This window comes from Sceloporus occidentalis, unplaced genomic scaffold (genome assembly GCF_023333645.1).
Source record: "Sceloporus occidentalis isolate IW3139 unplaced genomic scaffold, rSceOcc1.0.p SCAF_9, whole genome shotgun sequence".
Lineage (NCBI taxonomy): Eukaryota > Metazoa > Chordata > Lepidosauria > Squamata > Phrynosomatidae > Sceloporus > Sceloporus occidentalis.
Window position 1 is genome coordinate 38,220,195 of NW_028316989.1, and position 12,355 is coordinate 38,232,549.

Below are 12,355 nucleotides of genomic sequence, written 5' to 3' on the forward strand. Positions count from 1 at the left end.
CTTATGCATTGGTTTGGAATGTCTCCAATCCCTATCCATTGCAGAAACATCAGCCATTATGAAAGAGAAGCCTGCTAATCTACGTGTGCTGTCTTAATGTTGACTGTGTTTTCCAACTGAAACAGCATCTCATGTATGAAAATATGGCTTTTTCACTGCATGTGACGTAAACAAAATTCATGTACATATCCAGAATTCTAACTTCAATAGCTCAAGCTGCAAGTCAAGCAGCAGCTGAAGTATGTCTCATTCTGGGAGAGACTGAAAGAAACCAATAAATCCAAGCAAGATGAAATCTGCATTAAAAAGAACAGTCTGTATGTCCTTAGTTAGAAATCAGAATCAGAATTCTTTTAAAAACAATGTTATATAGAGGTACTATATTATCTCTAAGCTGAAAACAAATACTTCAGTATTTCTCTAATGCAAATGCCATGCTTTAGTATAAAAACTACTTTTACTAAAGTTCCATTTTGACATTATAACTAAAAACAAGCCAACCTTTAAAATTTTCTTGATGCCATTTATTGTAGAAGTCAGCAAAGACCTCACTTTTTGATCATCATTAAGATAGTCTGCATGGCGGACACACATGAACAAAATATATGCTGGCAATCCTGGGATTAAGTTGACTGCCACTCCACGTGGTTTCAAGTCTAAAGAAGAAAACAAAAGTAGACATGAATTCATATAAATCTCACCTCACAGTCTGATAAAACTTCGTCTCTCTAATTAATAGTCATTTTTTTTACCATGCAAAGCTGTGTATTTGATTTCAATATTATGGTTCCTTATGCAAAAACGAACAGAGGGATATGGCATGCAATTGCTATCAAGAATTAAGCATATGTGGATCTGCTTTTTTCCCATAGACATTAGAAAAATTGGGCATAACTGAAACAAAAACATGTGATTGCAAAAATCACCATACAACGCGTTTTGAACACAGAAAGGATTCTCACCTAAAATAAGGTTCTTGATGAGTTTTGGCTCATCCTCTTTCTTATACTCTAGCATTCCCTGGAAGTCTTTTTCTTTCCTTGGAATATTCACAGGATGAATTGGCTCATCAATTATTTGTCCAGGTGAAATATTTTCCATTTGACCCACTGAATCAAAAGAGGAAGAAAATATTAAGAAAAGAAAAAACCAAATGTAATTGGCATTTGCAACAACAACAACAAAAACCCTGAGAATTCTGATCAAGAGGTTTGATAATGAATTCTGGCATTTTCTTAATTGGTTTTAGCCGAATGGTTACCATTTTGTTTCATACTGCAATTTTCTGCCTAAAACAGGGGTGAGGAAGGTGTGACCTTGTAAATGTAGTTGGAGTGTACTTGCATGAGCCATAACTTCCACAGCCAATGGTGAGGGATGATGATGATGATGATGATGATTATTATTATTATTATTATTAATTTTATTCTGTTATATCCCACCTTTCTCCCAACAGAGGGACCCAAAGTGGCTAATGATGGGTGCTGTAATCCAAAATAATAATAATAATAATAATAATAATAATAAGGGAAGCGTGGGCATACTACATGTGAAAGATGCACATAAGAAAGTTATCAAAACTAAACCAAAAAACATTATGTTTTCTCTCTCTCTCTTTACACACACACAGAGAGACCACATTTTCTAATTTCCTGCTATGTCACAAACTCCCTCCTCTACTGGGAAAAAGATTATGGCCTATCCTATATCATATATGTGCTTTTTCCTCCTTCCCTCACTGTCCTCAGCTTCCTCCACGAGAAAGAAACCAGATAACAAAGTTCCACAGCTCACCTCCAGCAAGCCATGGTCCCTTCAAAACACACACACAAATACATACGACACTTAGTACAATTTACTTCTCACTAAAGAGTGAAAAGTGGAAACACTTGCAAAATCAAACAGATCCCTTCATGTCATATATGCAACCAGTATTTGCTCTTACACTTCCCCAGACGTGAATGTAAAAAATCTTTTTTAGTATTTGTTCCTATAAAAATTGAGCTTGCTAGGTCCTATCAAGGAAATATTGGAAACAAGGATTTGCTTTTCCAAAGTATTCTAAAAGAAGGCTCTCAATAAGCAGACTAAAAGCAAAATGTGGTATGTTGAACAACTAGAAACTTACCGTATCTCTTGATCTAGTGTCACTCCAGAATATTTAATATAACTACACACCACTAGAAAAGCTGGTGGGGCCAGTCAACAGAACATCAGATAAACCAGAGGATGCTTATATCACCCTGATATCTATGCAAAAAATAATATACTACATATTGCCTGCATACCTTGTGTAATTCAGGAATTAAGCACTTGAAATAAGACTGATCTGTGGCTGTACTTCAGAGTTATATTTAGTGTGGCAAAGTGAAGACTACATTTAGACCTTAGCCACTCCCTACAACTACTGAACTAAGTAAACGGTCTTAATGTAATCTTAAGGTAACCAACTTTTCCCCCGCCCCCTTAAGGTGTGCCAACACAATGCTTACTGAACACAAAAAAGTCAGCAATTTCTCTGCGTAATTTTCCTGAAAGGGTAAAGTACAATCAAGAGAAGGACTATGACAAGCAAGGAGTGGTGTTTCCCATGATAAAAATGGTTTTAGTAAGGATTTAAGCCTTCACTGTACAGCAAATATTATATCTGGCAGATAGATGGCTCATTGGCAAGCATTTTCTATGAAGATTAATAAGATGGGAAGTCACTACTGCTTCTTGTGCTGACATTTGTTACCCAGTGTTTGGTTCACAAAAGGCCCCAAAGCACAATTATGTTAATGAGTGTTTTTAATTTCATTATGGTACACCAAACATGACTAATCCACTCATTTTGGATGTGGATAACTTGCTAGTAAACCTGCACCCACAAACTAACATGGAAAACCAGCAAATGTGCAAGAATTCTATCTCAGTCTGTAGAGAAAACTTTGTTCACTTGGAACAAATTTGAGATCCATTGCTAAGCTATTATTATCACAACATTATCTGTGTAGTCCTAGGTTCCTTTGTATGCAGCTCTATCATCTTACATGGCCATTCAAGTTGAGTTGAGGAGAACCCATAAGCAAAAAAATTACTGTTAAGAAGTATGATGCCACACACTTTTATGTTTCAAGAAATGGTGCGGTTTCCTACTGCCCAACCATCTTTGTACAAATTATTATGTGCTCTTACCAAAAAAGAAGACACTGGTAAACAAAGAATAGTATGAACATCTATTCTCTGTCAGCCAGTTTGCAATGAGCTCCCAGAATAAACCATACACTTTTGTCAATATATGAATATTAATTACTATTTCAGAATATTTTCATAGGCATGTACACATAAATTCAACACTTTCCCAGTTATTAATCCAACTATTAACAGCTGAAGGTTCATTGCCTTGGCAATGAGCATGTAGTGAAACACATCAACTCTTATTCTGAGAGGTGAGAAGTAAAGCCATTTTTGATCACAAATACCATACCTTCAAGTTCATCAATCTTTTTAGCAAAGACTTTTAGCTGTTTTTTCAGCTTGCGAACAGTCTTGTCCTGTTTTTCAAGCTGTTCCATCAAATCCTATAAAAATAAGTTGAGAAAGGGAAGGATTAAATCTTCAGAAATGCCATATATGCAACAGACAAAAACAGCACCAGCACTGTTAGTAGTATATGAGGAAATGAACACAGCTGGAAAGTGATGGTGCCATGTGGCTGAAATTTGCAAGCCTGCACATTGACTAGATCGTAAGCAAGATGTTATTGTAAAAGATGTTGAAATATATGCAGCATGATCAGCAGATCTCTCCTATAGGTACATCTTATGGATGGCAACATACCCATATCTGGCTTTCTGGTAATTTCTCCCTCACAGGGCCAAGGAGATTCTACATTGACTACTTCAATCTCTATTCATGGAGAGGACAGTGGACAAAAGAGGCAGTAAGTCTAGGACCAACTCCAACTTTGAGAAGAATCACAGAAGTAAAACAACAGCAGGTGGGAGACTAAAGGGTTCCCCACTGCTTAGCTTCCCACCCTGTTGCTAAATCTTTTGGCACCAGTTGTAATGTTTCCAGCACTGCATATAAATCAGGGCTGAACAATGCACGACTCTCTAAATGTTGCCAGATTGCAGCTCCCATCAGCTCTAGCTACGTATCCAATGTTAAAGACAGATAAGTACACAGACCAAAAATATTTGGGAAGATCAGAAATTGGCTGCCCTTGATTTAACTTGGAAGCATACTGAATTACTTGCAATTTTTCAAAATGAGAACCTCATAGCTAAGAGAGCCTGCTTCAATCATGCTGCAACATTGATATTAGTAACAAATTGTGCACTGACAAAAACAAACGTGCCAACGCAACTAACACAACAATAAGCTCTGGGGAGAGGAGTGACATTAAGAAGATCTCCAAAAAGGATTTCCTTCGCTAGTGGACAAGGCAGCCAGCTCTTCAGTTAGCTCTCCAGAAGCAGCAAACAAGAAAGAGGGTCTGCATTGTGTACATACAATCATCCGTTTGTAAAGTGAAATCCGGTACGTCTGATACTTCATGGGGTCATCTGCATATAACTCCTCATAATACTGAAAAAACATGTATAAAGTATAGGTTCTTCCCATCCTATGAAGGTCAGAACTATACATACCCTTCTAAATAGTTTTACCCATTTGGAGTAAGACCTGCAAAGCTGCGTAAACTCCAAGTATGTTTACACATGCAGTGACATGTTTTGTAAGTCTAAATGCTATGTGGCAGAGAAGCTGATCTTCAAAATGACAGCAGCAAGAGAGGAGGAGGAGCATCACCTTTCCTTACCCAGCTGCCATCACTGTGAAAATCTGAGGAGGCTTCCTGTGATGAAAAAGAGCACTCTCGCTTCTTGCCAGGCAAGTCAATTTTCTTCTGTATTGCAGGCTTAGGAAGGGGCTTCCCTTTCTCATTATGCTGTATGCAAAAGCAGCAGTGTGCCTAAGGAGAAGCACTACCATCTTCAGATAGCTTCTTGAAGATTTTGGCTGGGGAAAAGTGGGGAAATCCAACTGGTACATTAAAAGGGAGTGACTTTTGCAGCAGTATGTTGGCATTATAGAGCTACCAGCAAACCATCTAAAAGCTGTCTTGTGCCTTCTAAGGTTATACAATCTACTGTTATAGAGTGTAGATGATGATGGGTTGGAGAATGAACATGAATACTGGTCACAATGGAGTTAATCTCATGAAGCACAATAACAAAACCAGCTGGCATGGAAAAGCAAGAATGCCTGCAATTCTTAAATCCCATATGGTAAACTAGTTAAGGAAGAATTTCATCTTGATAGAAGCAAAATACAATGTATCTACTTCCATCTATCATCCAGACTTAATGAAACAGGACAAGCACATAGCCAAGTTGAAGTCCTTGACTGGACAGACCAACGTCCAACTAAATAGTAGGTACCTGGCCAAGGTTTGGTTCCCTAGACCAGAAATCAACCTTATCTACCTTTCTAATTTAGCTGTGGAAGCTATATACACACAAGAGGGCCTTGAATGGCTTTTGTGCATCTTGCTGTATTGCCAAGTTTCTTTGACTAGTGTGCAGTAGTATTCTGAGACCCTAGGGCTACCCAGTGGCCCTGAATTGGTAGGGAACGCTCTGAGATATCAGAAATATAACCAAAAGGGCTTCCCTACAAGTACTGTCTATGGGATCATTCACACTATGAAATAACCCTTTTTTGGGGCGCCGCAGCAATTCACATCTGCGGAAGTGTGAATGTGATACTGAATTGATTTGGATTGTGCAGTGTGATTCACCCCTCAGTCTTTGTATGCAAGCAGACTAAGACTGTTGCACTTGTAATATTACTTATGTTTACCATTTTGATATATTTTTAAAAGCTATCTTTTCTAGTCAGATTATGTATGCATCTCTGGTCAAAAGTAAGTGACATCAAATTCAATGGGCTATTCTCTGGATGAGAATTCTAAATGCCTCTCCCTAGACTTCAAATCCCAGAATGCAACAGGAAGCAGCCAGAGCAGTTAAAGTGGAATGGCAGTGCTTTAAGAGTGTAGTGCGGTAATCTATTATGTGTGTTTAACAGTACAGAAAGGCCACAGGACTTCCAAAACTAAAGAGAATCACATTAGGGGTGTTTTTCCTATTCCAGGATAGAGCAGGGCAACTGTCCCAAGGAAGAAAAAACAGTCTAGTCCTGCTAAATTAGTCTCAAAGCAACAGGATTCAGAATTCTGTTTTAGAAGGAGCAGCCTTCCCTTTAAAACCTACTGCACATCAGACTTTAAAGGCAACATCCCCATCCCTCCCCCAACATTTTGCTTCCAGGCCTATAGAAATGCAACTCGCTTTGTGCCTCTTTTGACAAGATTTGGCATACCAGGTTTTCATTAGTCAAGCGGGTGATCTCATGCTGTAGGCTGGCTTCTATCCGGGCTTCTGGGGGCAACTGGAGATTCTGTGCTAACAACTGTTGCTGACGGTTGTTCTCCTCCTTCAGACTTTGAATCTCTCCACGGAGGGCTTCCAGTTCATTGTCATGGCTCCTTTTCTGAGACTGCAACTGAGATTCCAAAAGTCTGCGAGAAATCAGCAAAATAGAGGGTATTTGGGGAAAACAGAAGGGAAAGGGGGGAGGTGGGGAAAAAGCAAAACAGTTTTTCAGAATGTATACTGCAGATTTGCACAGAAGTTCTGAAATTTGAGTCGCTATTTGAGTATGTATGTTGATATAAGCCCATACCCACACATAAGAGAGAGCTGCCAGTTTATATGAAAAAGAAAATCACAGAGCCTTCTTTAAAACTGTTCCCATATATCAGGACTCCATTTAATTAACAATGGGACAAAAAGACAAATGAGTACTGCGCCTATTTTGTACTGCCTTGGCTTCATACTTGTTTAAAACACCTTGGCTATGCAGAATTACAAGGGCATGTTGTCCTAACAGGACAAAGCCTACCATTAAATAACAGGCAGCTCATATCAGGCAGAAGATTTAATGGCACCACTTGCTAATTAAGGTTTGCTAGAAGATCCTTTATAGCTGTTCTCATGAAAATTAAGAAATGCAATCCAAAAGGAACAACATTGTCCCAACAGAAAACAAAACTACACATCCCCCAAAAATATTGATAATGAATCGGCAGATTCTTAAAATGGATGGCTGTAATTTAGAGGTGGTTTTGGAGTCAACTGCAAAGTCAAGAATCAGCAGCCAAGCCGGTAGTGTTGCTGATTCACAGTATGTGTTTGGGAATGTGAACAAATGAATCATTCTGCATGTATGAATTGTTGAAGAGAAGGAATGGTACAAGTAACTGTGATTATCTGATAATGCTACATTTAGTACATTTATGTGCACGTACCTCATCTAAGCTGCTCCAGAAGATGCACTTTCAGGTTTTAAATACACTTAAGCAAACCAAGCTAACAGCTACATTGACCAAGCACATGAAGGTAAATGTAAACAATTTACCTTTCATTTCTTTGCTGCTTGTTCTAGATGCTTTTCTTCTAGAACACAGAAGCAAGAAACAAAAGCTACTGAGCCACCTCATCCTTTGCTCTCTCTGCAGCATGGTAACTACTCCCAATGTTAACTCTGAGCAGACTTACAAAAGCAGTAGGTAATATGTTAAGTGTTTTGTTAGCAGCATAAGAGAAGGAAAAACACTGGTTAAAATAGTATTCATGACAAAGTAACTAAGCTAGTTAATCTGTTCTGTTAAAGTACACACAGAACTACACTCTTAACCAACTGACTACTAGATTAACTTTGGGGCTGTACAGACTGGCCAAAAGGTCAGGCACTGGGGTGGAGTTTAAACACACTGCGCCGAAGAAACGCGATAAAGAAGCTGCTGCCACAGCAAGGATGGCTTTTTGCTGGCTCAAAAAGGAGCAGCTTTTTGCTGCTTCTTTTGGTTCCGGCAAATTGCCAAATCAGGGCTGACATGTGGTTGCTGCAGCCCAATCAAGCGCTCAAAGGGGTGGTGGCAAGCCAATTATTTGAAGCCGTCTGTTTGGCCCCTAAGTTATCAGAAACAGGAATTGATGTTTGGGGAAGAAATGTCAAAATGTGGATGCATTGATAGCAACATGCATGGGGGCAGGTATTACACACAGATTCTGTTGCCAGTATTAGGTCTGAAAATAGTATGAAGCAGCTTAAATGGATTCTACTGGTATTTTCTTCGGCTGGTATATCTTATTCAAAGATATAGCCATGATAGCCTGTAGAATCAGTATGCAGAGAGACCCTGTAGCACCTCTGAGACTAGCTGAAATAAAGAAGCATCTGGGGAAGCAGACTGAAGTCTGCAAAAGCTCATGCTGCTTTCAAAAAACGTTCTAGGGTAACCATGTCTTAACTAAGAACAGAAACAGCAAAATGCAGGCCTGTGACTAACATCTTACATGTTTTTCTCCTGTTTGGTTTATAACACTTTGCCTGATGAAGAAGTCAGTGAAGCTTCGAAAGATTACAACATGTATATTGTGCATTTTGGTTGGCTAATAAGGGCATCACTGCTGGATTTATTATTATTATTATTATTATTATTATTATTATTATTTCTTTCAGTTAGTCTCAAAGGTGCTACAAGATTTCTCTATATACTAGTATTTCTTATATATATATCTGTCTTTCTAGATTAGCTATTTGTCATGCATTAAACAGAAAAGGCAAGTAATGCACAGAATGCTTTTAATTCTCCCTGCCCTGCCCCTAACTGGGTAATTGTTTTGTACTGGACTATACATACCATGTGCCACAGTTTTGGATAATAAATAGCTTGGCATATAAACTTTTTAAATGTGTGTTTGGGAGGAGAGAAGAATCTATGGCAAATGGAATCTTAGCCTCCTATAGGGAAATGCTCCCTTGGGAAATAACTTATAGCATCACAAGGATAGGAGGGTAGGTACATATGGTGTGAAAGCAGAGCAACAGAAGCTGCCACCTGCACACACCTACTTGTTCTCTCCTGACAAACATTAACTGTAGCTGACTGACAAACATTTTATGACTTAGAGCCGTGGTGGCAAACCTATGGCACATGTGGCACAGATGGCATGTGAAGCCATTTTTCATGGCACGCGGCGAGTGGGGAAAAGGAGGAACAGGCGTGCACCTGGTCCTCCTCTTTCCCAGCCATCCTGGGTTTTTAGCTGCCTCTAGAGAGGCAGCTGAAGGCCCGGGAGGGTGGGAGGAAGACGTTCCACCCTGGAAGTCCTGCCCCGGAGGTCCCATTTCCCACACCCGACGACCCGCCCCTGGCACCAGGTAAAACTCAGTGCCAGAAAGGGTTTTAGTTTGGGCACTCAGTCCCTAAAAAGTTTGCCATCACTGACTTAGAGCTTCTAGCATGGTAATTTTTGATGTCTGCCTTGCTGGCCATGAGCTCCAAAGTTTGTCCAGTTATACTGACTGCCAGAGCTAGATAGTTCCATTCTTTTCTTTTAACCATTCATTAAATGAAATATGTTTGAGCTACTGTAAGAAACTTTGCTGCAAAAGCAATTCCACAGCATGTTAGTAACATGAAAGAAAGGATGCAGATGAAAGAAACAACACCCATCCTGAGAAATGTTGTAACCTGTTGGCTTGTTTTAGCCCTTCATATACCAGCCACAGTTCTCCATCCTCATTCAGCGTATGATAGTCTTGAAGAGACGATCTTCCAAGCAAAATGTTTTTCAAAATGCAAAAACACAAAAAAGGGTATATGATGATGGTGGTGCAAAATGTTATTAAGAAGGACAATGCAAGCCATGTCAGTGCTACTAAATTATATATTATTTCCATAACTACAAATTTAAAACTGCTTTAAACAGTGTGACCTTAGGCACATTTCTCTTCAATGGGTTTTCCTCCTAGATACAGTGTAGAGGCAGAATTTGAAAGAAGCCCCCCTGAATTTAATGAGACTTGTCATGTAAGAAGGCACAGCTAGCGCCTTTTCTACCCTTACATCTGTAATTGCATATCATTGTCCATGATAAATAAGTAGCACTGAAGGTTTGGAGAAGAACAAAATAATTTCTCAACTAGTTTTTACTATCATAGGCCAAGAGTTCATGTCATAATAAGCCAGGATCCTAGAACATCCTGGTTTATTATGATCAAGCCAAGATGCTGGTATAGATACCTAACTGCTCCTACTTGATTCTTTCCCCAATGGAAGAAACTAACCAAATAACAGATCGTTTGTCTTGGTTTATTTTGACATTCAGACTGGGAATTCTAGCTTTCCTCTCCTCAGACTAATCGGAGTCATTAGCCATAGTTTGTTGCTAGTTTAAAATTGTGGCTATTGCTGTTAGTATTACAAGTAGGGAAGAGTAGAAAAATAAGGATCCAATGCTATTGTTTCTTATATCCAGTTCGAATGACAAAAATACAGAGTTTCACTCTAAGTTGACAATACTTACGTCCCCATATTATAAATAACTGGCATGCTTTCTACTTGGTGTTGAATTGTTTACTATCTGAACATTTTTATTACATGGTTTTTGAACTTCTGTGTTATGACAGCCTATGGCATCAAAGAAAACCTGAATCAAACGTAGAAGCGATGTAAGTAGAAGTACCTGTTGGTCTCCTTCAAACCAATATACGCCTGGGCTATTTCTCCCTTGTCCTTCATCTTCTGTACATCCTCCAAAAGGATTGAGGAGTCAGTCATCGTGTTCTGAGAAGGAATGACAGAAAGCAGTTTTACAAAATGAATTACACAAAGAGGTCAGATTGCATATGAGTGTGAGTGTGAATGAGTGTGTGTGTGTGTGTGTGTGTATGAGAGAGAGAGAGAGAGAGAGGGGTAGGCAGACTGTTGGGAAGGGGGCTATGTGTTGGATCTTAATGCACTGGAAGAGCAGAGGTCCAATCTTCAAACTATTATGAAACTCACTAAACAATCCTTGGTCAGTTATTTTCTCCAAGTCTACCTTACTGTCTAGGTTACTGAGATAATAAAATGGTGGGAAGGGAATTAATGCTGCCCTGAGCTCCTTGAAAGTGGAATGAGATGCAAAAATAATTTTACATACACACACACTCTGTTGGCAGCAGAAGGAAACTAACTTACCTTGTCATCCTGACAATCCATTTGTAAGCAGGAAAATAAAGATAGAAACTTGGTCAGTGGTATTTGCCCTTGATATAGAGCCCCAGTGGGAAAATTGACCTGCTTACTACCTTTTCATGTACCCAAGCAGATACTGTCAGAATAGGTGCTTAGGACTTAGCAAAGGTCCTGCTCAAAACTTACTTTGGGACTGGAAAAGGAATTTTAGCAAGCTTTGGACCCTGCTCTTTTCATAAGAAATTCACTGGTGAGTCTAAATTATAAGATGCATTGCAACAGACATTGGATAGCCAGGCTGGAGAACCCAACATTCATGGTGTGGGGTAGTACAAGAACCATAGTAGTTACAATATGATGGTGGCAGTGCACATACAGAGTGGATGCCCCAATTGAAATGAAAGATAACAAGAGCAATACCTGATTGCCAATATACCAACAAATCAATAAAATAAACTAATCCAGGAAAACAAGAGTGTATACTATAAAATAATATTAGTTTGTCAATAAGGACTAAAAATGACCATACACAAATCAACACAAAAGCCCAAGTAAACTTTGGGTAAGTGGTCAAGAATGGTATATATGCATGTTTTGCCACTCTGTTAATAGAAATCTGGCTAGTATTTATGCTGATCTATGTACAATTATTTTTATTCTTTATTGATAAACAAATAATACAGTAGTCTAAATTCTGTTGTTAGTCATGACTAGAGTAGACTGATTAATCTACTCTAGCCACAACTAGATTTACCTATTTTTGGGGATTTGGGGATTTACCAACAGTTAGTTGGGACTAACCAAAATGATGCCAGCTATTATTTTAGTCTACATCCTGTTGTTTCCCAGTTGAAATTATCCTTTCGCCTCACAATGTAGAAAGGGAGGGCTGTGCAATTAAAGCTGAGCATATATGATCATTCATGCATAGCACCAGTACCATGCATTTCTTCACAGTCAGCCCTCGGTATATCATATTTTATCTAGACAGCATTTGTAGGCCCTGGGACATGTTCGGTTTATGCTCACTATCCTATATTTTGCTTCTGATGAATAGTGAAGAGTTTGACATTATTATTACATTGTAAATTTTTCTTGTCTGGTACATTCTGACAATACATTTCAGGAAGGCTTCAAAGGCCCATGGCATAGCCATCAATTACGCATGGATTAAAACAACAGTTAATGAAGGCCTCCATGTCAATGGCACAATGTGGAGTGGATCTCTCTTCCACACAATGCAAAATTCTAAAAAGCCTCAATAGAATTATAGCA

The 12,355-nt window shown here is 38.9% G+C and overlaps 1 protein-coding gene across 2 annotated transcripts in view; it reads right to left on the reverse strand.

Moving 5' to 3' along the window:
• LOC149307304 (unconventional myosin-Va) overlaps nucleotides 1-12,355 on the reverse strand; it is a 100,049-nt gene that overhangs the window by 12,019 nt on the left and 75,675 nt on the right. Inside the window, exons 29-34 of one of the 2 annotated variants that reach the window (XM_089538857.1) lie at nucleotides 10,587-10,687; nucleotides 9,593-9,673; nucleotides 6,373-6,571; nucleotides 3,470-3,563; nucleotides 963-1,109; nucleotides 502-656 (exon numbers count right to left, since the gene is read on the reverse strand). In XM_089538857.1, the coding sequence (XP_089394983.1) occupies nucleotides 502-656; nucleotides 963-1,109; nucleotides 3,470-3,563; nucleotides 6,373-6,571; nucleotides 9,593-9,673; nucleotides 10,587-10,687 (777 nt within the window). The remainder of the gene's footprint in view (nucleotides 1-501; nucleotides 657-962; nucleotides 1,110-3,469; nucleotides 3,564-6,372; nucleotides 6,572-9,592; nucleotides 9,674-10,586; nucleotides 10,688-12,355) is intronic. The other variant, XM_089538858.1, reaches the window with a different exon arrangement.